The sequence below is a fragment of the Dendrobium catenatum genome, unplaced genomic scaffold (assembly GCF_001605985.2).
Source record: "Dendrobium catenatum unplaced genomic scaffold, ASM160598v2 fragScaff_scaffold_637, whole genome shotgun sequence".
Classification (NCBI taxonomy): Eukaryota; Viridiplantae; Streptophyta; class Magnoliopsida; order Asparagales; family Orchidaceae; genus Dendrobium; species Dendrobium catenatum.
In genome coordinates, this window is record NW_021319099.1 from 1,610,727 (window position 1) to 1,638,368 (window position 27,642).

The window sequence follows — 27,642 nt, forward strand, 5'->3', positions numbered from 1 at the left end:
ATTGCTGTGTCATTCTGGACTTAAAGCTTTAAGCTTTAATAAATACTTGCTTGATTAATCTCAATGGGTTATTCAATAAATACTTGTTTGATTAATCTCATATTTATTATGTGAACATTATTATGTTTTCGTGTTAGCAGATTTATCACCTTCATAAATGGTTCGCTTATCATTGCTGTACAACAAAATCTGTAGAAAATGCCTAAAGCACATACACCCATAACAAATTACCCTAGAAATTAAAAACTTACCTTCATCTTCCCAGCTGAAATATATTTTTGGCTTCAATTTAATTGATGTGGCCTTGTAGCTATTACTCAGTCCCATGAAACATAGTTTTATGGGATACAACAAGCATTATATTATTCACCACAGAAGAAGCCTCTGCTGAAGGATCAAAATTTGCAAATGAGAAATTCTCCGATCATTCCTCCATCTTATCTTCTGCTAATCCATCTTCCTGTAGCATATTTCCATCGTCACCACTAGAAAGGTTCTCAACTTTCTCCGAGTCCCCGACTGCGTTCTGAGAAGAGGATTTTAGAACTCCGTTTGGATGGGAATCGCGTTCTTGATCACCGCTGTCAATATCAGTATCCTCATTTCTGACCGAGTTCTCAACTGCTTCCAGAGAAGACGATTTTAGAGCTCCATTTGGCTGGGAAATGGGCTTCTGGTATGCGGCATACTGGTCTCCCATAACCTGTACCTGTACAAGGAATAAGATAATCAAGTCAAATCATTCACTAATTGCGCACTTTGGCACTAAATAGATGTTTAACATGTTGGCTCGGGGCTGGAAGAAAGGGTTTATTAAGATATTGATGAGGACATCGCCAGGCGATTTCGATGAGTCTATCAGCGTAGGAATTGTAGATCGATGGCTACGATTCACAGTCTTTATTTTTGATGCATTTTTGTATTGTAGTTTATTTATATGTTAGTTACGTTTGTACTCTTTCTTTTGAGATTGTTTGAGTTGTAGTCCAAGGGGTATTTAAGTCATTGTTGTTTTATTTTCTAGGACTATATATTGTGGCATCTTCTATTGCAAAAGGATGATGATTATTATAAAATGAAGTTTTAGATTTTTTTGTTTGATCTCTTTGTGAGTTCTTGAGAGGAGATACCCTAGGAGAGGGCCTTGCAACACTCGTCAGCCGTCGGTGGATTCCAGGACTCATGGTTCTTCGTTTTCCTTTTCCTATCATCGGCCAACTTGTCCTCCCTCCCACCACCGCCGGCCAATCCAACCCACGTCCCCACTGGCCGGCCTCTTCCCCCAATCTCCCCGAAGTTTTAGATTTTTTTTGTTTGATCTCTTTGTGAGTTCTTGAGAGGAGAAACCCTAGGAGAGGGCCTTGCAACATTTGTCAGCCGTCGGTGGATTCCAGGACTCATGGTTCTTCGTTTTCCTTTTCCTATCATCGGCCAACTTGTCCTCCCTCCCACCACCGCCGGCCAATCCAACCCACGTCCCCACTGGCCGGCCTCTTCCCCCAATCTCCCCCTCTAAGCCACCAGCCGCCCCTCACCCCACCCACACGCCGTCGGCCACCCCACCTACACACCCAAACCATCGACCTAGCCAGCCCCTAACCCCACTGCCAGCCATCCCTCTTCCTATTTCCCATTGATGATGAAATCAATCATCATTAACACCAACCCAAAATAGCCTAATTGGTTTGGGAAAGATTTAAAAAATTTTGAAATTCAAATACTTTCCTAAATTAAGGAAGCTAAATTAGGAAAGTTTGAATATTGGAATCTAATTTGATTTTGAATTAGATTGGTTATTTCAATTTCATTCCTAATTAATAGTAGTGTATTAGGAAACTATTAAACCCTTCCCAATCTCTCCCCTTTTCTCTCTATGCCGTCGGCCCTCCCCTTGCCCCAATTTTGAATTCAAAATTTGAATTATAATCCTTTCCCTCCACCCTAATTAATTCTCTTAATTTGACTACCCTCCATGATAATTAACTTAAGGAGGATTTATTAACCCGAATTCTCCTAATCCTAGCCATCCCATCGCCCAACCCAACCTCAAGCCGTCGGCCGCTCTCTTCCCTCCACACTTGACCGTCCCCCTTGTTTGTCCACCCTCTTGGAATTCCCCAAATCTCACGAGCTCTCTTGCAAGAAAGGAATTCAAGCATCTCTCTTCCAACGGCCCACTAGTGCATGGCAGATCCCGACGTTGATCACGGGTTCGTATATGATAACCAAGGAAAAACGAACATTCTTCGATTTTAACTTGGACGTCGACGACTCCGTGGAAGGCTACATTGACCGCATCATCTTCACGTTGGTACCGTCAATTGAGGAACACCTCCCAATCGGATCGTGGTCGATTGTGTGATGTCCACCAATCCATCCGTCGTCGGCTACCTTTCCATCAATGAAGATCTCCAAGTGGTGATCTTTTTTCTAGTGTGGAGTATCTTCTTTCACTAACCCCACCACGAGTGAATGAGTGAGAAGATCCTCAACGTGAACCTCTCATTATTAAATTGTGGATTTTGTTATGCGCTCACAATAGTTACTCTTGTCTTTGAAGTTTGATCGAATTGTCTTGGTTAATCTAAAGTGTATTTCTTTGCCTAAGCAAGTTGAAAATTACGAATTTCTAAAATATTTCTTTGTTGTAAACAATAATTTTATATTGGGAAGTTTTAAACAATTGCTATTTTTAATTTCGTGATAACTCCTGATAATTTCACATCAGAAATACCTGGTAGAGTTGTTGCATCTTGAAATTAACCAAGCCGCCCATCTCCTGAATGCCACTTACAAAGTGAATTCTCCCAGTTTCTCCAACATGGCGTTCTGTAAAAGGGGTGGCTTCATCCAGATTCAAGGCAAGATGGTCTGGTCTCTGGAGAAGTAGCTGAACGGTAGGTTGAAGTTCATAACATTGTTCGAACAAAGCGCGTCGACAGAACACGTAAAGCCCCAACCGAGCTCGAGACATAGCAACGACCAGTCTTCTCACATCTCGCAAATGGCCCACAAAACGAGTCCGGACAAGAGAAAGCAAGATAAAATCATTTTGCTGACCTTGAAATTTATCAACAGTAGCAACCTGTGTTAAGACATTGCAGTTTAGCAAAATATAATGGAAAATTTAACTAGTTCAAAACATTAATATAATGAACTCAAAATAGGGGTGCAACCGAGTCAAGCCGGCTCGGGCTCGAAGAGTCGAGCTATCGAGCTTGACGGCTAATCGAGCTCAAGCCTGAACACACGGCTGCTCGACTCGATAGCTCGTCGAGTAGCTCGCTCGAACATGAGAGCGGGAGCAAACTTCACCGCAAGAGCGGGTTGCAGCAGCAGCTTTGCTGCGAGAGCGGGAGCATGTGCGGGCTTCGCCGCGAGAGCGCAAGCGGGAGTGGGATTCGCCACGAGAGTAGGAGCTTGACGAGCCGCTCGACTTGACTCGTTTCGTGAGACGAGTCGAGCTTGAGCTCATATTTTGAGCTCGAGCTCGGTATTTGGCAATCGAGATCGACTCGAACAGCCCTTGGCTGGAGCTCGACTCGACTTGTTTGCACCCCTTAACTCAAAATGAATGAAGACATGAAGGTGACAGAAAAATTGCCTTGCTAGGCGGACCAATCCCACAACTGTTGCATCTTCTTCTGATGACATCACGGATCAAAAGCTTTTGGCCATTGTAAGTTGTTAATATAGAAATCTTACTTGCCGGGTATCCTAGTAAACGCATGTACATGTAAACACTAACAAGGTACTCTGCCTCTCCTTCATTCTGGTAGAACCATGGAGAAGGAGCAGTTTCACCTTTGCCAAGGTAATCAGGCACATCTATAAGCTGATAATCATAAGAGAATCCAGAATTGGCTTTGTTAAAAATAGGATCCTCGCGAACAAAAGGAAGATCACCTAAATCTCTGTACCTCCAGTTGTAAAGTTTGGCCAGACTTGATCGAGCCCTACCCTGGGCATTAAGCTCTATATAGGGAATGCCCAACCGAACAAACCTGGTGAAAAGACTCTGATCCATATGGCTATACTTTTGAAAAGCCATATTTTTTACAACTGGAGGCAACTGATGATGATCGCCGATCAATATGCAGCGCTTCAATCGAGCATATCCATCTTCCTGTCTTTGAAGCAACATTGGTATAAATGTCTCTATCTCCAGTATCTGTGCACTTTCCTCCATTAATAAGTTGTCATACTTGAATCCCACCTGAAGAAAATCTTTCCTCTTCAATGCTGCGTGAGTGCAGGTCATGGCAACAATTTTAGCTTGTTTAGTCATGAGATAATTTGCACGATCAGCTGTTGATTTGAGTAGTTCAAATGCCCTGCATTCTTCCAGCTCCTGAAACATTGTAGAAAGGTGACGGAAACAACCCTTCGCTGCTCGCATGTCTTTCTCAAAGGATTCGCCACTGAAAACAGGCTGAGGAGTGTTGGAGAAGAAATCATGGAATGGGAAACGGTCTTTGACAAATGTGGGTTTGTTTTTATTTTTTGTACAAGCATCTAAAAACTGCTCCCACCTTGAATAAACATGGAGCAACCAAAAGTATCCAGCAGTTTCACAAGTGTAGCCGACATCTTCGGGTAGCTTAAGAGACCTAGCCAGTCTTTCTACTTCATTAAGCAATTCTAGTCGCCGTACAAGCATCGCATTCACGCGGCCTTGTCGACTGAAGTCCAGATCAGTTGCTAGCTCCTGTTCGCCCTGACCTAATCGAAGCAGATACCTTGCCGGTACATCCCGCTGAAAATAAGAAAAATGAAGTGTCAATGCACCGGAAGTTTAGAAGATGCAAAGGGATGACGCAAATCATAGCATGGGATACCCATACGTGCAACAAATATTCATATGTAAAAGATAAACGTTGGTTGATATGTTTACTGCTAACTTGGAGAACAGATGAACCAACAGAACCAATATATTTCAAAATGATTCATGAGATATTGAACAATAATACACAAAAGAAAGTCATGCAAATTTAGACGTGCAGAGGAGGGCAAGCAGAAAAGCAGAGATGGGGCTGGACAGAACTGGTAGAACAAGAAATAACCAGTTAAAACTCAATAAATGCAAGAAGACCATTTGGAGACCTCGTATGAACGCATATGAATGCTAACATGATAGGTAAATGAAACTCAGCCTGATTGTAACTCAGACAGAAACCTAGCAAATTATTTCACAGCAATGAGGCAATGAACCAAAATTCATTTTAGTATAATACAGCCCTATGCAATCCGAAGGAGTTTCCAGAATGAAAGCACAGCAATGATCACAGTAGCAAAGAGCATGAATCTGTGCATTTTGCACCAATTCTCTTATTATCTATAAATGAAATCAGTGCAAGAATCGGATGAGCAGCATTACAGGTTTAAAAGAAAAATTGCTTTGATTTTGCTTATTCAGCAACAAATATTAAGCATCAGAGGTGTTAACCTCCTAGTTTGAACAGCAGTACCAAATTAAAAAAGTCTTTCATCAAAAAACAAGATTCAAAATAAAGACGTTACCTCCATTATCTTCTCAAAAAGGTCGTTTAGAGCCTGATTAGAATGTGTGATGATTAGTGTTCTCTGTGAAGGGCAATTATGATATAGAACATTCAAAATCTGCACCGCCGTATCTGTTTTACCAGTACCGGGTGGACCAACAACCATGGTCAACCCAGGCTGGATTCCTGAAATAATTGCACCAACCTGAAAAAAAGGGCAAGTAGGGGTTCATTGAAAGATACTAATGAGTACGAGAGAATCTATACAATAGCTAAGCATATAAGTTCAAGTACTTTTAAACAGTCCAATAATATTTAAGGCAATTATGGTAGGGAACTTAATAAAAAACATAAAATATAACATAAAGATTATCAAAATCATCAATTTAGCTGCTCGATACAATCCCAACCACATGAAGACATGCATTACACCCAACACAAGTCCTTAAGTACATGTCTGAGCATAATCATGTACAGCATCATAAGAAGAATAAACAGCAAGAAGATCAAAACGCAAAATTTAAAACGAATAAATATAATTTTATTTTATCTAGAAACATATTACATTTGATGTGATGAGTCTTCATTCGGTCATAACAGGATTACTGGATGTCGGAATATTGTGCTTCTGTAGAACCCATTTTGAGAGTTAGATTTATTATTATGTTTTGATTTTCATTTGCCCTTAATCAGAAGGGTATCCTTGTCAATTTATAATCATTAAATTATCATTAGGGCTGGGATTAAACAACTCGAATGGGTCACCATAGATGTTTTTATTAGCTTTCCAAGATTGGGTATTTACACTTCACACAAAAAATAATATTATTCATGGCAGCCAGTATATACATATGAAAAGAAAAACAAAAGAAAATACCACCTTGAATTCCTACAAAAAATGCTATTTTCCACTAACCAATCTTTATCTCTTCAAGTTCTTCTCCTGCAAGTAAGGGACTGCTGCTTTTGGATTCAACACCCACCTCATAATGGAGTCTACTGCACACATCTGGTCTTCCTACATCTTCTCAAGCAGCATCTTTAATGCCACTTCTTATCATTTCTTTTCCTTGCAAAACTTGATCGTTAAAGCTATTCCTTTGGTATTCTATCCCTTATGTTTGGCATATGAAAAAAATTCAATGTAATCACTGCAAAGCTAGTTATTTATTTCTCTTCTTTATTTACAAAACATTGTAAAAAAAACTTTGCGATATCATCTCCTGTTGTGCATGAACTTTTGCTAGCTAGACTTGAACAGATAATCTGATGATTCCTAGATTATGGCAGTTAGTGAGTTGTAATTAGCCCAGCTTTTAATTTTCTGACACTAGATCCTAGGGGCTTAACTTTGTAAAAAATTATTTTGAATTTATTAGTTGGATGAGAAGAGTAGAAAGCTGAGTTAGGTAGTCGACAGTCAGAGTAAAACTTGTCGAAAAATCATGACATGAATCCTTTGTATATTGTGTTAATGCTAGGGCGTTCACTGGAAGCGAGGAATTGTATGGCCTGAATACAATGAGAAGTGTGCAAGGGTCGCTGCAACGGTGTCAGGATGCAGTGTTAAATACGCAAGGGTTATCACATCATGAACGGATGTGGACAAAGAAGCTAGTCCATGAAACTAAAATTAGGTTAGGATCGTGGAATACAGGTTCCCTTACATGCAAATTAATGGAATTAATTGATATTAATTCATAAGAAGATAAATATTCTATGCATTCATGAAAATAAATTGGTGGGAGAGAAGGTTAAGGATATCAAATCTTGAGATATCTCAAGAACACTCATGGAAAGGGCTATTATTCAAGAAAATGAAGATTTAAAATTGATCATTTATTTTGATGCAGATTGGGCAGGAAGCCAGGTTGACAGTCGATCGACCATAGGATATTGTTCATTTGTGTGGGGTAACCTACATGAAGGAGCAAGAAACAATTTGTTGTTTCCAAAAACAATATAAAATCTGAATTGAAAGCATTAGCAGTTACTATTTGTGAATTTATTTGGATCAGACAATATTGATTTAACTGGGAATCAAGATTGAAGGCATGATAAAGTTGAAATGTTACAATCACGTTGCGATCAGTATAGCCAAGGATCTAGTACATCATGAAATAACAAAACATGTTACTATTGATAAACACTTTATATCTGAGAAAATAGAGAACTAAAAAATTGTAGTATATACCTCAACTCATGAACAACTTGACGATGTTCTAACATAGGCACTATCAGGCTCTCTACTTGATGAGTTTGTTTGCAAGTTAGGATTGTACAACCCAACTTGAGGGGGAGTGTTGAATCACACATCCGAGTGGAGGCCACAAAAGCAATTTGAGGTCTGCAGTTGCAGATCCGTGGGCAGCAATCCGGGGGATGCAATTGGAGATCTGTAGAATATGATTATTATAATTAATTATATTAAATATTTTTCTTCTTCTTTTTATTATAATTAATTAGATTAAATGTCTTTACTTTTTCTGTTTATTCTCCTAGAATGTATATATATGTAATGATTCTAAGGAATAGAATAGAATAGCATTTGAATTTCCCTCTAAACAATTTCTTCAGTTGTCCATTAAAACAACAATTAATTAACATCTCATTAACATTGGACTTACTATTTGGGGCATTTTATACCTTATTTTTCATTCATTTCTAATAAGTGCTATGTGAAGTCCTAATTCTATTCCTACAAATTCTTTTAAGCAACTTTTAGCCATATTACATTTGCTACAACCCTTCCAAATTCTTCCAACCAAAATTCTACCTAGTATTCTTATCAATACATCTTCTTCTTCCCTCTAACGTATATACCAAAACCATCCCAATTTATTTCTTATCATCTATCGTCAATAGATGCTACTTCCATCATCCATTTAAGATTAACATTTCTTATCATGTCATTTTTAAGCTTATCTGCATCTTATTTTTCTCATTTGTAACTCAACTTCACCATCAGTAACATCTTTATTATCCAAAACTTAGATAAAGTCAAAAACCAACCAGCAAAGCTTCTTTTTTTTTCTTTTTCCTTTTTTTACCGCTTGATTACTGGATGAGAATTTTGAGGGAAAAAATTGGGTGAGGATAACTTGATCAGTTTAGTCATGATGGGTTTTAAAATTCTTAAATTTGTTTTGAAAAAAGTGTAACATAAGAGTTTATTGCATTGCACCCATCTCAAAAGCAAATCTAAAAACTTCAATTCATCCTCTTCAAAATTTTGGTAGAAATCCTGACCCAATTTCCTCAATTAAATATTGATATACCATATTGATATTTCCAAGATGTATCTGATAGGAAGTACTTGTATTCACAAGCAAACCTAGCCAAAATTAAGTACCAAATCACGAAAACGGCTGTTCACAGCAGTAAAACAGCCAAAAACAATGGGGAATTAGAGGAAAACTATAGGAAAACTCAAAGTACAACTTGTATTCCACTAGATGATGAATAAAATAGTAAGATACAATTGATCCTCAATTCGAGAGGAGGATCGATCTCTCCCAAATTTCTAGACGCCGCTAGAGCCCAAAGAAAACCTAAATCTAAGAGATCTCAAATTTCAGCCAAATTCAAGATACTCAAACCCTAGCAAAATCAACTATTTAATGCATACAATTCAAAAGGAATTCCCTAAACAGTCCCTGCAATCAATTTCTCTCCTAAACTCCCTCAAGTTTCCTTCCCGAAATCGTCCCGCAAGGCTCGCGTCTCGCGCGGCTTCCGCCCAGGCGGAAGCTTTCTCCGCTATTTTGGCGATTTCGCCCGTGAACCGGTCCCGCCTGGACCGGTCTAACAGTGTCAACTTGTAAGAAAATAATACTAGAAAATGGGATAAAAACGAGACATGGCAAGTAAGAAAGCACTAAAAGATGATGCAGGCTTGCTGCTGTCTTGTTGAGATTGCTAATTCAATCATTAGAAATAAGGATCCGAAAAACACACTTTGGATTTTGCTCTTCACCAAAATTTAGGTTCTGCTTCATAGAAATAAATATAAAATTTAAGAATACCAATCAAAATCTCTTCAAGCATATGCCCTACGTAACTTCCCGCCAGCAGCATGAAACATCATCATTAATTTCTTCAGCACTCCATAGGGAAAATTTTCCAACCGCACAAAGCACTAACATGGAAATACACGCCAAGTTCCATGACAGCACGGCAGCTCATGAAATCCCATTAGAACTGTAACGAGATTCCATAAATGGAATACAAAGAAGACTTGGGGACTTGTGCAGCACTGTAGCTTATGATGTTTATACCACAAACACTATCTCTTTACACCGCATCTATTTTGCTTACAATCAACCAGCAATTTCAAATTATTTAAATAAAACATGCATACTAAGATGCATTCCTTATATCAGTAATGATAGAAACAAACTCCTATTATACTCGAAAGTTTTAAATTAAATATTGCTTGATTTATAGGTAATTAAATAAAATGTGTCAAGCACAGTACAATACAATCTCTACCAAGTTAAACATCTGAGGCCTAAACCTGACAAGTACTCAAACGATAGTAACAGTAATGTCAAATGAGATTTATTAAGGAAAAATCTAATTTGCATTGGGAAAATTAAAGATAGATAAAGAGTATCACCGAGCAAATAGAAGAAAAGACTACCTGAGTTGGTGTAAATCTAACTGAGTTTCGTTTTGGTTGATCCTGAGGATAAGGTCCTGGGTCAGGAGGAATATATGCCTCTACAATAATTTTCTCCTCGGAATTGTGAATAGGGGATATTATCTTTGATTTCAGATCGCCTGAAAGAGCATGCGTACTGTTTTTCATTGCTTTGGGAAGTGTTATACGGAAAGGAGGAAGTGGATCCAAATCTTCTTGATGATCCGCTTTAACAAAACAGACCTAAATAGAAACTAAGGTTGTTATTAGGACATCAACATAACAAACTGTCCATGAAAAACCTTGAAATAAAACTACAAGCAAACCTTAAAATAAGGAAAGCTCTCTCTGAGATGATCTGCATTTAGAAAAGTATCTTTGAAATCAACAACTTCTAGAAGATCAGGCATATTTGTCCACTGTGCAGCCGATGGATTTCCATAACCCAAAAATATATTATGCAGCCAATCCGGAACTATGCAAGTTTCATTCATTAGATCTCGAATGGACTCTAATATTGCTTTGAAATTATTTTCTTTAGGTTTCCTTCTCATTAAGATGTTAAATGATCCATACACATCCATTGCTCCTCTGTCACTAGCATCAGTAACATCCATGTGATATTGTGCTGTATCTAGGGCAACAACAATTGTCCGGAGATCACCTTTTGGAGGTTTCCACTCATCCCTTTTGATACTTCCAGTAAAATCATTCATAAGAACACCTTCTTCATCACGAACCTCAATAACTTCACATCCACGAACATACTGAAGCCCTAGCCTCTCCAGAACAGTACACTTGGCAGCCTCTTCCTGACTGAGAGGTTCGAAAGAAGGTCGTATGGATAGCAAAAATAAGACATCATGCTCCTTTATGGAATCCCACTCTGATCTTATATGAGCCCTGTAACTAGAGATGCTAAAGGAAACTTCTGCAGTTACAGATGAAGGCTTGACTTCCCCAATATTAGGTTGTTTAACCTCAGTGATTTTAAATTCCCTAACTGGCACAGCCATTCTTGACCAACCCCGGAAGGCTGTATCACCTTCTTTATTAATGTAAGCAAGCAGATGTGGAACAGCCTCCTGAATATCTTCTCGAATTTCATATGTAGACTCAAGGCGGAAAAGATTGAAATTTCGTAACAGATAATCATGCAGCGTTAGAAATTGGAGGTTGAGTTTTGGGAGAGCAAGGCAACCTTCTCCAGAGTAGTTGATACTAGGGACAAGGCTTTCATCCCACATTATCTTCTCATTTGGGTACAAAGGAAGAGCATTTATGGCATCCTTCTGGGACTGGCGCTTTTCAAAGAAGGACACCAGAACTTCAAGGAGGAAGTCCAGTTTTGAAGCACACGGATCTTCTTTTGAAACCAATTTGAGCTGTGCAAGGAGAAAATGCAAGTAAAATCCAGAGTATACACCAGTTGCAAGCAAAAAGGAAATCAAACAACTAAACCTATATGAAGGAAAAACATATAAGCTAAGCTACACATGAAAAACGTTTCATAAACAGGACCAAAATACAACACTGGCTACAGATTCAGAAGTGATGAAAATTATTAGTTCTATTGAATTACGAATTCCCTGGTATTTTATGGTGATATCATATACTTAGTTTGATATTTATTCCTAATTCTAAGCCAAGAGGTAAGTAGTTTCCACCTTAATAGACAATATTAAAATTAGTGAGGAAAAATAAAACAGGCATAGCTAACCTTGTTGAAAATCAAGTCTTGGAGCTCCTCAGCGGATAATACGGATAACTTTTTGGAAAAATCAGCACGCTTGTTAATTGCACCAATATTGCACAATGCAAAGTCTCGCAGCTACACCAACAAATTAAAATGTTACATCAGTACAAAAAATCAAACCTTTTACATTCTAAGTCTTTGCAAAAGAAAGTATCCATTCGTGTATGTATGTATTATTTCATGTACTCCATGTATAACAAATCAAAAACAAAATAACAAAATAAAATGGACTGTTTCTTGCAATACTGCATGCCTTATACTTCTAGGAAAAGATAACAAGTGGGACAGAGAATTATGTGAATATAAATGAAACATTTTGATTAAAATTCTAGTACCCACAGCACTATTTATAGAAACTTGCCAAACACAAATTAAGGCCGGTTTGGATTGTTTCAAAGCTAGTTCCATAGTTTTTATTTTTAAATCCTTTCTTTATATGAAGTCAAATTTTATGATAGGATTGGATAATAGGTGGATGCAAGTGGGGGTAATAGGGGCCAATGTCCCCATTGGCTCGGACCAAAAGCAATTACTAGAAAAGGATATTTTTTTAATAAATCATAAATCCCTACCAAAGCACCTAGCCGCATACTGCATCATTGTTGCAATCATCGTGCTGCCTACCGTTCTCCATCCATGCGCAGTCACGCACTCACACCCCCTCTCACCCCTGACTGTACTCACACCCCCTCCCACCCCTGGCAACACAGTATGCAATTTTCCTTACTCTCTCCTTTTCTCCCTTATAGAAAAATTAAAAAATAATTCTAAAATGTCACCCAAATTTTTTTTTCAAAACAATATAATGAAGTCTCACATCTTATAAACAAAAACTATTGCAAAATTCTGGCCAAAAAGGCATAGGCGATATAATCTGTTTCAACTTGTTAATGACGTCTTAAAAGTTGTTCAAAATATTCAGTTGCACCCTATCAAAAAAAAAAACTATTTAGCACATAGTTCTCGAGTTTCTGGCTCTCAAAGCCAAACAGTTTATTTGACAGGCTTATAAACACTCTCTTGTACTTAAAAGGATAACATGCCAAATGATTATAGTGAAATTTATGTTTTTATTTTATCATGCCGATCAACATTATTGAAGCACATAAATTGTCAAGGAAATTACACAAAATAGTTAAACTACAGTATTTCTTGATTTAGAACTTCAAAATAAACTCTTAAAATTTTCTTTGTTTGATGTTTGTACAAAACTAATGACTATCAATTTTTGTTGCTCGCTAAGAAAAATTTCTGCCCATAGACTGCATACAGAACTAGAAAATAAAACAGGATTTCTTTGAAGCTTAAAACAGCTAATAAACAACTGAAGCATGACAGAAACAATAAAATGCAAAAACTGTTATAAAAAATCAATCAGGTACAACATAGTCCAACACCACCTTAGGTATTTGTTTGAATGCCAGAAGTTGGAAAGCTTGTAGACGGGAATAATGAGCTAGAAGCACATCATCATCACTCATTTGACTCCCAGTATGATCATCAATCTCAAAACCTTCATAAAACTGTAACAAATCAACCAGTTGGGAAAAAAGACGGCCCTTTTCATGAGTATAAAGAGCACTCAAATGGCACTTGGGAACAACAGCAACATCTGCAACAACGGCCTTCAGGAATCTGGAAAGGAATAAGAAATGTTAACCATTATTATTACTAAGAAATTCATATGATAAACTTTCCCATATAGAGAATCACTATATATGATAAAGAAGTTTCAAGGAAATTTAATCTACTGATAAAACGTGACATTTGTGCAACAATGTATATGTATGCATTTAAGATTTAAGGCTGCTTTTGTCTAAGTTTAAAGTTTAAAAACTCCTTTGGTATGACTTTCAGTATGCATCGGTGCCATCCATCGGTGCCATCCATTGCACCACACACAGTTCCTGCGTAATGCAGTCAGGCCACTTTATTACGTTCCTAATGGCAAAAAGCAGCACTCTAGGTCTCACCTGCTTAACCTGGACATTTCAGCTTTTACAGCAGCTTCAGCGTCATAGCCGCTTTAAATTAATCCTAACAATTACTTAAATCACAAAGAACAAAGAAAATAATATTAAAAGGTAACAGACATGAAAGAGGTGACTGAATACCTTCTTGTTGGAAGTTGGCTCAATAAATCAATGAGGAACTCCATGAACCTTTCACAATATAGTACACAAGAATCATCCACTTTTTCACCATGCGAATCACCAAAATGGCTTTCTACGTCATCAGTTTGATTGGCCTTCAACTCAAGTATCTAGTTCACAATTGAATAAATAGTGCACACCCTGAAGATGCAAAATGATTCGATAAACAACCAGCTCAGAACTTATCATACCTACCTCCAGAAATTCTTCAATTAGATCCCTTAGGAATGCTGCCTCCAGCATTTTTGAAGGATCAAATGGCTTCCCTAGCTTCTTGGCTTCTTTGGCCTCTTTCCTAATCATTTTTCTCCACTTTCTTGTCAGCTGGGGGTTTAAGCATAGCTCCGTCTATAAATGCAATTGAATTTGTCATTTCTTTAGCATCATGGTTAACAATGTAACTCAACCAATCAAAATCACTTTGCTCTTATACCTGGAATCTACCAGGTGAAAGGCAGTGCCATAACTGCAAGCCTACCAACTTCAGAACAGTTTCACTGACAATTTCATCCTCCAAACTCTTGAAAAAAAAAGGTGAGCATATTATAAAAAGATCAGTAAAAAGTATAGCAAAGATCAACATCAATAAAAAATACTAACACACAAAAAATCAACAGCAATAAAAAAATACTAACAAAGATAACGTGCACAAAAGTATAGCAAAGATAATCTGTATTACGTTTCAGAATTTCTATTAAGTTATATCATGCTCCAAATCAACCATTACCTGAAAAAAATAAATTGCGTCATTACAATTCAACTAAGCCAGTATAGTAAATTTATAGAAATTTGCACATGATGAAGACAACGGTATTGATTCGTTGAGGTAGAACAAAATGATGTAAAATTACGCAGACTAGGGGGGTTGGGGGAAGTCGGGAGAGAAAATGGAAATACTTAATAAGGTTTGTCTCCAATGGTTTGTCTTCATTGCATACTACAGCGGTCCTGAAATGAATGCATGCCTGAATTTTGCTAGTTTTAAGGGATTCCCCAAATTTGAGGTGCCAGTAGAACCGGACCAAGATGAAAAATAAGATTTATTAGGACATCACCAGTACGTGATGTGCCAGAACTTAACATAATTATGGTAAAAAATAAGAAAGAGTTGACTAGGAGTAAGTGATGAACCAAAATTTAAAATTAATTATGGTGAAAAGTGGCAAGAATTAATTTAGTATAAAATCAAGATGTGATTTACTTAATGAAATTTTATGAATTTGGATGAGAATGCAATAATTAAAAGAAGAATAGGCTATTATAATGTATATTTGAGGAAGAGATGATAATTTTGGAGAGAAAAATAATATAAAAAGTTTAGTAAGATGGGCTATCAAAGGACTCAAGGTTTATCTTAAATTTAGATAGAATTTTGATGGAGAAATATATTTGGTTTCATGGTACTATATTAATTTGCATTAGCAAACTCATGTTTTAAAGAAATAAGAAAAACACCAAATTATTTTTTGAACAGTAGGGATCAAATTAGAAACGGACTTATTTTACTTACAAAGAAAAATGATCAGGACATCCACCGGAAATTTCGACGTACTTAACATCAACGGAATCGTAGATCGACGGCTACAATTCAGTCTCTATTTATGATGTTTTAATGCATTTCTTTTATTTATTTTTCAGTTTTTCACTTGTACCCCTATGAGGGATTTGTGTCATGTTTTAGCTTGAGGGCATTTGTGTCTTTTACATTTGTGCTTTGGAAGCCTAAATATGAAGGCCTAGTCATTGTATTATTTTTCAATGATGAATATAAAAAAAAAATTTAGCTTTCTTGTTGTTGATCTCTTTGTGAGTTCTTGAGGAGAAACCCTAGGAGAGGGTCACGCATCACCCATCAGCCGCTGGTGGATTCCGGGACTCATGGTTAGTACTCATAGTATTTTCTTATCGTCTCTTCCTTTCCCCTACATCCGGCCACCTCTTCTTCACCAAACACCAGCCGGCCACTTCAAGTCCCCAAGCTGCCGGTCAACCTCAACAAGATCCCTTCCACTTAACACACTCCCCTTCCTTCTTAGCCAAACACCACCCAAACCCCAAACCCTAACCGCCGGCCTTCCCCTCCCATGGATCCAAAATTGATTGTCTTACCTCTTTCCAAAAGTGGAGCATGAAGATTAGGAGGGAGCTCCAACTCAAAATATGATTTCAAATTCAGATTTTGAACTCTTTCCTAAATTGACATAATCCATATTAGGAAAGTGCTCAATTCATGGATCTAAGTTACCTAGCCCAAGCCCTTGGCCGCCGGCTTGAAGCTCCACCTGCCTACCCCTTGCTCCACTACCTAAAGCCGTCGGCCACATCCTTCTCCCCCACAATAACCGCCGGCCACATAATTCCCTCCAAACTTTTGAATTCGAATCTACCATAAATGCTTTCTTAATTCGGCTCCACTAATTTAGGATGAGAATTAAATTCAAATTCAAAATATTTGAATTTCAAAACTTTTCTTAAATTCTGCTCCTTTAATTTAGGAACCACCCCCCCCCCCCCCCAAAAACCCCCCCCCCCCCCCCCCAAAAAAAAAAAAAAACTTAAATCTGAAATTAATTTCAGATTTAAGTATTCAACCCCCTTAATTTCTTGGGCCCATCTCCTTAATGCCTAATCCCTCTCTCTCTCTCTTCTCTCCTTGGCCGGCCCATTCTCTCTCCTCTCTCTAATTAATTAGGTCATATAAATTAAGGATCACTTTCCTTCCTAATTCCCACTCGTTTCAAATTCAAATTTCAAGGAAATTACTCTCTAATTAGTAATTACTCACTAGATCTGAAACTATTTTCAAATTTAACCATTTTCCCTTCTTCCCATTTGCTTTGCCGAACCTACCCGATCCCTTCCCCCTCTCACTCTCTACTTTCTCTCTTAGACAATCATGCATGGCCGACCTGGATGTTGATCATGAGTTCATAGAGAATTCTCTGGACCGGACCGACATTCTCCGATCTCCATTCTTCAATTTCAATTTGGATGTCGACGACTCCATGGAAAGCTACATTGAACGCATCATCTTCACGTTGGCACCGTCAATTGAGGAACACCTCCCAATCGGATCGTGGATGATCGTGGGACGTCAACCAATCCATCCGTCGCCGACTACCTTCGGTGAACTCTTTCCCTCACTCTTTATTTTTCTCGTTACCTTCAATTGTGGAATTTAATTGATTCATTGAGATCTATTAGTCCTCCGCTAAAGCCTAGTAAATTATAGAGTTGTGTGAGGGATGCTTCATAGTATTAATCTCATTGTTAGTCTATGGATTTATTGCTAAACTTTTCATGTATGCAATATTAGACTAATTGATTATTTTATGGGCTTAACTCCTGCACATGTGATTTAGCCTAAGCTTATGTTACCGAACAAGATTGAAAAATGAGATTTGCAAACAAAAAGTAAAACCTTATAATGAAGACTTAAAATTTAGGATATAATTTGTTTACAAATCTCATAATTCTAAAAAATCCGAATTCATCAAAATTTTACGAAGGCAAGTAAATGTGTGTTAAAGGACTAACAGAATAAAAAAAAAACATCATGAAATAATAATAGAAATGTTAGAAATCTCAAAAAAAAAATGGTGAGCATAGCAAAAGATGATAATTTTTGGTATTTTATATGAAAATTTGTATGTCAAAAATTAAGAAAAGAAGATAAATAAAATAATTAAGGTGAGATATAAAATATCTAAACATTTTATCAATTTAGAAATACTAAAGTGATGATAAGAAGATTTCAATCAATGATTAAAACACCATAAAATATGAAAGGCTGATTAAAAAGTTAAATTTTAAAAAAGAAAATTTCTTTGCATGTGCATAACGAATAGAATAATGGTGTTTTTCAATATTAAAAAGTGTTGCTTCAACTTACTCTAGCACTTTGAAGCCAAAAAAAAAAAGTGCACTGCATTACTCTTTAACTTTAAGAGAATACAATGAAGAAAAATGATTCATGTAGCCGACCCCATAGTGAAATAAAGGCTTAAGATTGTTATTGTTGTATTACGCTTGACACTTCTAACACTATATCCACTACATTGCTTTGTGAAACCTTCTTTTAAAAGAGAGAATGATTTTCAATATTAAAATCCGATCCACTCTAACAATTAGTTTCAAAGTACAAAGTGCATATTTAGGCACGAGATTTTTTTTCCTTCTAGCACAAAGCAGAAGAAAAGACACTTTTCTTATATAAATTCATTTGTTCGCACATGATAATTATAAAGTAAAACCACCTACTTTGTGCATCCAAATATTATCAAATTTAACAAAATCATGATTTTTTTTTAAATTTACCTGGAAGGCATTAATCATGAAAAGTAAGTAATTTGTCTTCTCTGCTATAGTCAGCTTTCTTCCCTAAAATAATAACAAATGATGTTACATTGAAATCTTGAAGCACTAGAAAAAGCATAATCAAGGAAGCATATTTATGTAAGTTGCTAAAAACAACAAAACTCATAGTTCTGACCATATTATGCACAATTAAGAAAATCATATGAACCGAACAAGATATGAGGATAATGACCAACAGGCTTAAGAACAAGTTTTTTAAATTATGAAAAGATAGATATGAAGCCCTTTCATTTTCCTTGGCATAAGTAAAATTGATAGGGATCAATGAAATGCTTCTGCAATATAATAATGACTCTCCATCAAACTATAGTTATATATTTTGCTGATATAATCTAAAATAAAAAGAAGAAAACAATAGTCCATAAGCATTTTTCCCGAGGATAGTTACATTATTAAATGCTAACAGAACTTCACATTGAATATTGATCATCTAGCCCCTCTACGTACATCTAAAAGCACAATGTTCTGAGATCAAAACACCAAAACTCAATTAATCATAATTCAATCACAACATTGATCTGATGTCCATAATACAGAGAATTGAAAGTGGCATAAAGTATGGAAGCTTTTGGCTAAATCAGGTTCTACCTTTGCCTCGTTAAAATTACAATTGAGAATTGCATGGAAGCTATACAATTTAGAGATATTTATTCAAAAAAACCTCAAATAAAACTTCGAAGATTTGAATGTTAACCTGAAGACAGATATATTTCATGTTTTTGAACTCAAGTTAATGAGTTCAGTTCAATCTCTGAAATTGATTCTAACAGTTCAACTACATAAACAACAGTTTTCCATGCACAACAAAAAATTTCTAAAATACTTAAATTATTTATTGATTTTTTGTAATTCATTATGGCTATGGTGAAGTTTAAAAAGATAGCAACTTCATAAGGTTCTGTTGAAGCATGAAAAGGAAAATAACCAAATACAACAAATTTATCCTGTTGTCATTGAGAAGATTAGAATAAAAGCCTTTTTGTCAAAATTATAGAAGGCATTTCAGAATTGACGAAGGGGTTCCCAAATTTAGTAAGTTGGTTATATAGAGAATCACCATTAAATCTCTAAGTTTAACTATGTTGAGGTTATGCTCAGAAGAATACTTGAAAGAATGTACCTTTATATATGCTGCTTGCAAATGATATAATTTTTTAAGGGGATTGTTCCTGAAATTATAAGCTAGAATAACGAAAGGAAATGTTAGAATGGAAGAGTTTTAGATTACTAGAAAGAAGACTAGAATAGAAGAGTTGCAAATTATATGATTTAATGGGTGTGAAATCCATCATGATGAGCCAATAAAAATAGAGGCTCAAGAAATTTTTAGGTATAATAGGTTTGGATGGCTAGGACCATTTACATCCAAGGAGAAGAATATAAGTGGGAATACAATTTGTAGGATCAATTTCAGCAATCAAAATGGAAAATAGCCTTAGTAAGTAGTATCTGATTAAAAATTTATTATGAAAACTTTAAAGAATTTTTTTTTAAAATAAAACTAAAAAAATTAGCTTTGTTGTATCCTAGGCAATAAACAAATCATCATTGTTAGCCTTACCACAACTATTTAAGGCAGGCTTTATGCATACTCTTTTTTTTAAATATATTCTTGTCAAGTGTTGTATATGGCGTCAAACCAATTCTTTGCAAATCATTTTAAAAAATATTCAACCTCACTACCCACAATTTTAGTAAGAAATTGTTGCTTATAATATATAGACAATATATGTTTTACTTATCCCAATAATAATTTAACTATTGGCCAAAATATAAAATTTCATAAAAAAATATGAATAATAAAATTCAACAACTAATCAAGATCACACTTCAAGCAAAAAACTTGGGTAAATATCTCACATGAAAAAAAATGCAATGATGATGCCAAACCAATCTAATCAATTAAAAAGACAACAATACAAAAATAAATAAGCCCAAAGAGAAGAACCGGGCTTTAACTTGGTACAAAGAGTCTCCCATCGGAAGTACTAGTGCTTGCATTCATCAAACACACATGAAGAGAAGAAAGCTAAAAATTTTATTTCAGTATTCATTTTTAAATAATTTTTACAAGCCTCAAGGTTTCTATATATAACATTTAAAAGAACCAAAATAAAAACTACAGAAATTATATAAAAACCCTAAAAATAATATATTTCAATACATCTGGTATTAATTCTAAAAAAAAAATCTGGTATTAATTCTAATGACAAACTTTCCAACAAATCCCACTTCCATGGTTGCAAACAAAGTAAAAAAAAATAGTGTTAAGACATGAATTGGAGTACTAACTGTGGCAAGCAAAGATGTAGACATAAGAAGGCAACATAAAAATAGCGGGTAATGTAACCATAAAGAGGGGCAGCATAACATAGCAAGAAAGACATTGAATGGAGCAGTAAACTAAGATAATAACACCAGAAACAGGAAGAAACAGTAAGACTGCAAGAAAAAAATAGTTAGTAGCATGTTATCAATGGGAAAACATTAAAGAAACAGTGGATGCTAAAGATGTAAACGCATCAACAACAACATAATGAGATAATCATAGAAAGTAAAGATTAACAATTCACATTATAGTAATGATTTTGAAAATTAGCTCTAAAAAATTACTTATTTAATGGCTTACAAACTTGGGCAAACTATTGCGTTCATATAGTTGATTCATGAAGAAGCATGTTATCCAATAACACAACAAACATGTTATAACCACTACAACGGGGACATGATCCTTGCTTGTAGGTTAGTTTCTAGAAAAGAGAAGTATATCCATCTAGCAATGGAGTTGGATGTGAATTAGCAAAAAGAGGTGGGAAAGAGAGAAGAATCTAAGGTATTAGCACCGAGTCCATGAAATAAAGATAAATAAGATACATTGAATACAGGACATATCAGTACTTCCCGAAATTTTCAATTTGAAAGTGTTCACCAAAATATGTTGCAACATAAAATAAGGTCATGCTTTACTATTAATTTATCAAAGGCTCACATAGATAATCATCAAGAATTAGGAGCCCAACACCTTATCTTCTGATTTAAATTCTAAATATTTCCTATTTATATCTACAATAACTTAATATATCCATAAGCAACTGTTAATTTTCTGTGAATCCCTTCATGCAAATCAAGCAATTCAAGAAAATCAAACAAATGATATGAAACATGCTAAAATATTATTAATAATGATTTATAACCTGTATTTATATCATGGGATGATAAAAATTGTAAACATGCAAGGCAAATATATGAAATGTCAATTTGGATGAATAAACACCGTAAAAAATAGCTCAAATAGCTTAATTATTAGTAGAGAATACACACAATCAGATTTGACCAAATGGATTGGATTTTAAAATTCAAACTTCTATTAAGACACTCTTATTAACAACTTCATTGAAATAACCAATTTCACTTTTTTCGTTCCCTCAATAAATTTCAAAATGAAGGAATCAATAACTAAATAAAAAATCAATTTGTTAGGATATACTTGTAGGAAACAAGAGCCTCCCTAGCTGAAATTTAATTTCAGCACTGTGCAAAATAGAACTTGAGAAGAATTTGGAAGGAAAACCAGAATCGAGCTTCTTTAATTGATAATAGATGAAGAAACACAACAAGTACAATGTATCTTTTATTAGAGAGGAAGATCCGACTCTCCCAAATCTCTAGACACCGCTAGAGCCCAAGCAAAAACCAAAAACCAGAAAATTACAACAAAAATAGAGATAAAAAAATCTAACCCTAGCCTCCAAACATACTTAAGGATACAAAATTAAGTCAAATCCCAAAACAGCCCGTTCTATTTGAATTTTCCCTCCCAAATCCTCCTTAATTTCCTCTTAATCAAGCTAGTGGACACAACCATCAGGGGCGGCAGACATGGAGGGCGAAACTTCCCTGTTCCGACTCATATAAAATTAGACCTGTCTATCACAATTTTAGTTTGACACTAGAGATAACTTAAAATTCTCATTTTTACCATACTTAACTTAGACATCAATGACCTTTTTATATCCCAATACTTGTATCCATACATAATTATTGGCCCAATTACAAATTTATAAAACTTAACTTGAAGTCTCTCCTTGATGTCATCTTCCAATAATACTCCTAAGGCATTTCTCATTTTTAACCGTTCATCCTTCAACTTAATAAGATATATTCAAATTTTTATCTTTATTCTTTGGTGTAATCGATCCAAAAATATTTAAACTAATTACACCTAAATATTAGTTTATCTTTTATTAATATTGAATTATAATTGTTAATACCACATACACTAAAACCGCATAACATATGATTGATCTTTGTAATAATAATCATAAACCCTCTGTCTTCTAAACATACTTTCCATATCTTTAATAAATTAAACATACCTTTGGCAAACACCTTTATGCCTAAATGCACTCTAAATCAATTCTTGAGGTACTTTATTATGAGCCTCCTAATAATCAATAAAAAGAATTAAAATTATTTATCTTCTCTCTAAACTTATTTATTAATTATCTTACTATTCAAGATCTTTGCTAGCATTAAACAAAATTAAACATCCAAAATCAATATAATTTTTCTAAACATATGTTATATTACTTCATCCCATAAGATTGTTATAGGACTCATAAATTTGATTCATCTATAATTAAGATGATCTTAAATAGATTTTCTTTCTAAAATATTGCACCAAAATACTCTCTTCAATCATTTTGCAACCATTTAGTTTTTAAAATTTCAATGAAAAATTTTATTGACAAAATCATTACAGTGTCCCCCATAAATCTTCAAATCTCACCATGTAACTCATATGGACGTAAAGCCTAACTTTTATGACCTTATGCTTCTTCCTCAAAGCTAATTTCACTTTGCCTTTTTAGATCAATCTACAATATCTCTCATTATATTGGTCATTGACTCATTATGCTATTCAAAACCTATTTTTCTTAAAGCTGTTATTTAATAATTACTAAAAAAAATTAATTCTTTTTTATCCCTTCATCTTTAACTAAGCTTACAGCACATTCACTTCTAATGCATCTAACTTGATCAAAATCTTTATCTCTTATCTCTTACTTTAGAAATTTTATAACTCCCATTTTCTACTTCCATAGTACCAAAGCCTATTAAATAAATCATAAGAAAAGGTAGTTTTTTCTTCACATATTATAATATTTAAAAGATTTCTAACTTATAATCATAATAAAACTCAATAGAAATTTATTTTTCATTCCCAAAAAGCCCACATTTACCTTAATAACCATCCGCCCTTTTGTGGCTCCTTGCTCCACCAGCAATCAATGAATAATCTATTTCAAGAATCTCCTAAAACTCCTACAAATAATCTTTTTAATGGAAATAGCCATCTTATGTCACATTAGGCTTAACTCATAAATAAATAAATAATTTCCATTTGCCTCCCTTAGCAACTTACCTTAAATAATTAACAAATTCCCATCTTTTAAATCCCAACATCCTAGCTTAGAAGCAATGTTTATTTTGATTGTTTTCTTTATACTCTTACCACAAATATCTATAACAGCTATGCTATATTGTGTGATCAAGCTTTCACTTAGAAGTACTTTAAAATTTTTGCAGATTTATCTTCTCTTTCATGTAAAAATAGGTCTACTTGTGATTTGGAAGCTCCACTTTTGTGAGCAAGTATTATTTTCATTTCTTAAAGTAAGTATTCATTATTGCAAGATCATCAAATGCTATTACAAAATTTGGTATAGCTTCTCTCAATGCATATCCATCTCCTATTACATACCCAACATGGAATGAAGTCTATCCTATATACTTTCTTCCTCAAGTATATGTGGCATAAATTCATCTTTTTTTCCTAAAATTGATTTTTTAAACTAGCTGCCAATCCAACTTAGGAAACATACTGCATAGGCACTAAACACATTCATAATGTCCTCACCAATTTATTATTGCAATCATAACATTGCTAATCCTTATCATCTTAATAGCTTGAATTTTCAACTCTTTATGCACTACGATGGCCCATTCTTATTTGTAACCTTAAAATATGTTTATTTTATCCTCCTATTTCAATATTCCTCCACAGATGAAAATTGTGGTGAGTATGCCCTCCTCATCTAATGGTTTAAGATGTCTCTCCTTCAAGGAGGCAGTGAACAGTGAGGAATCATTAAACACACAATCCAACAAATAGAAAACTATTAATATATTCTTTATAAGGAAAATGTGACAAAGAAGGACCCAAAATACCCGAAAGAGATGTGCTCCCGACCAAACTAATAACGGAAGACTTCCATCATCAATGCGTCTAAATCCTACTAAAATAGTAAATTGGAAAAAAAAAAAGAGAAAATAGCCTATATTATCTAAAATAAGATCGAGCTAGAATGGTGCCTACAACATTGGTATTTTGAATGATATCGTATGCATTTTGCTGCCCCACCAAAAACTCTCTCCTCCTAGCATACTCCATCATGATAGTTTCAGATTAATCAGTATGGTTCGATGTATAATGAGCCAAGTCAATTATAAGGATTTTCTAGAACGGCATTAATATTCACCAATAACAAGATATATATAAAAAAATGGTCAGTTTACATTTGGTTAGCTACCTCCCATTTTGTTCAAGGATTTATCCCATCTATGGGGCATTTGTCACATGTGGGCAATTGCAGTGGGGTTTAAAAAGAAGAATAGATAGTGATTTAAAACTTATTCTTTCCATGGCCCCTCTTACATGAGATTTTCTTCTTACATCTCTATATCGTCACTGAGGTTTGACACACTTTACCTATCTATTTCTTTTTTTCTTTAGGTTTATGATAGCAAAAAAAGGAGCAAAATTAAGGTCATCCCCAACTACTTGGTCTTCTTTTTTTTTTTTTTTAGTTGATGTCTTGAATCTAAGGCTTTTTTACTCTCTAATGAAAAATATTAATTTTTATTCAAATTTTAACAACTTTGAAATGACTAAATTCAATTTTGTCTACGCCTTAAAAAGTTTCAATTAAAAGTGCAATGAATGCCTTTTTCTTTTTTATTTTAGCCCCAACAAAATACGAATTAAAGCCCAATTACTCTTTTTATTATTTTTCATCAAGAAAGGAATGTTATGAAGCTCGAAGAAATTTAAGGAATTGGAATTATTGAAACACGTATATTAGAAGATCAATTGACCAAAACAATCATGAGTGATATCTTTTATTTTCATTTATAATTGATTATGATTTATTTGAATTTTAGACTTGATGGGACTCACCAATGTTACATCAACATGTGAGTTTGTTGGTCATTGTTCTAAGATCGTTAGCTCTTTCGATATTGATCCCAAGAGACGAAGAAGCAAATATTGAAAAGAGTTGTTCATTAGCTCTTGCTTGAACATTTGCATTCATGAATTGTTATTTAACAAGCGGATTTCTAGAAGATTAATAAAATGCTCGGTGAATGACAAAACAACTGCTTTTAGATAACTTATGTTATTATATATACGCTCATCAAATGTTATTTAAATTATTACAAGTATAAATATGATGAAAATATTAAACAAAAAAGCTAGATAGATATATTAAAATTTTGATTTATTTTTTTAGCATTTGATAAGGAAAACATTAAAAATGCTATAGATTTAAAATACGATTTTATCATTTATAAAACATTAGAAACAATGCTAACAAAAAATATAAGCTGAATAATCATGGATTTTGACAAAACATTATGAATGCATTTTTTGTCAATAGGAAGACAATTTACTTAAATCATTAGCATCCCAAATTCCCAATTATAATTAATTGGGCTCAATTACGACTTGAACTCAATACAAAAATAATAAAAAAGCAAAAATAATATTTGAAACTTGGTTCATGTTCAAGATTGGCTAGCGCTCAAAAAAGAAAATAAATAAACAAGGTTCAAGAATGAAGTATTCGGCTCAACATGGTTCATTTTACATATCAAATAGCCTAAGATTAATCAAAAATGCAATTGTTCGAAAATTCATCTCCTCTTAAATAACAAACATACATATTTCCCTTTCTCCCACTTCATCCAAAGCTAAGAAATTTAAGCATAAGTTAAATCACCAACTAGAAGTATAGGGATTCAGTAGCAGGTCTCGCATGACCACAGAAGGAACTAAAACTAAAACAGAACATTTATTCAAATTGAAAACAAAGCCAAAGAAGGCAATAAGAGAATGTCCAAGTAAGAAAACCTCTTCCTTCAGCCGAAGAACCCTCCACAAGAATTCCCTAAACGCATCCTTCCGATCATGAAAGCAAATCCATGCCGCCACGTTTTCCCGAAACTTCAATCACAAGCAAACAAAACAGATACAAACATTAGAGGAACAATCCATCATTTCAACTATAAATGTTTAAAACTGACAAATCTCACACCTTCTCATTAATCATGAGGATCATCGACATAACGTGCTCGAAAGTAGCCGTTTCCGAGTCAAAGTTGGGCCACAGATAGTTCTCTAAGTACTGGCTAACCTCCAGAATCATTACCCTCTGAAGCGGGACAGTCTTTCGCCCGCCGAAAACCAGTAGCTCCGTCTCGTAAATCCCCTTCACAAGCTCGGGGTCAAACTTCCGTTGTGAGTCTTCCCCGCCAGAGGCCTTCAGCCAATTAGCCGCTGCAATCTCGGTTAGACGGTCACGTTGGATCTCCAGAAGTGTTATGGAGCTAGTTACATTCCCTCCAGGACGTCTCTCCGGTTGTTTCTCTTTTGTTTTCACTGTCTGCGTCTCGAACGGGTACTCAGCGACACGATGCCGCCGAAAATCGTAGGTTCCGGTGCCATAGACCTTCGGCATGTTGGCCGAGAAGATACGATGTTGACACACAGAGATCGATGCTTCAGAGTCTGGAAGGAATTGTGCTTTAGGGTTTTTCGCAGGCTTGAGACTTCAGATGCTGGAGGAGGTGGAGACGCCGACCGAGGCGTGCGCCTTGGTTGGTTTGAGGCCTTGGGTCGACTGGGCGTGCGGCGTTAGTAGGTCTTAGGGCTTGATCGGTTCCAACACGAACCACAAAGGTCTAGTTATGGAGAGAAGTAAAACAACATGGTGTCAATTTCGGGTCATGGGTCGGGTTTGGGTTGAACTTGAAATTGATCCGACAATATTCTGGTCAACCCAAACCCAACCTGCTTTTGAAAATGGGTCATTTATTCGGACCTAAACCCGACCCGCTTCGGGTCCAGTCAACCCAACACGACCCGAATTA

The 27,642-nt window shown here is 35.3% G+C and overlaps 1 protein-coding gene across 1 annotated transcript; it reads right to left on the minus strand.

Annotated features, from left to right (window-relative positions):
- Positions 1-141: 141 nt before the first annotated feature.
- On the minus strand, positions 142-27,424 carry LOC110102602 (RNA helicase aquarius). The gene is made up of 14 exons (XM_020831006.2): positions 26,808-27,424; positions 26,624-26,716; positions 18,370-18,432; positions 14,486-14,572; positions 14,248-14,400; positions 14,014-14,162; positions 13,300-13,534; positions 11,864-11,974; positions 10,470-11,528; positions 10,144-10,386; positions 5,521-5,706; positions 3,605-4,756; positions 2,735-3,085; positions 142-709 (listed from the first exon to the last, which is right to left on the minus strand). Exons 1-14 carry the CDS (start codon positions 27,228-27,230, stop codon positions 425-427), a joined length of 4,590 nt encoding a protein of 1,529 aa, XP_020686665.1. The 5' UTR covers positions 27,231-27,424; the 3' UTR covers positions 142-424.
- Between the last annotated feature and the right edge of the window lie 218 nt (positions 27,425-27,642).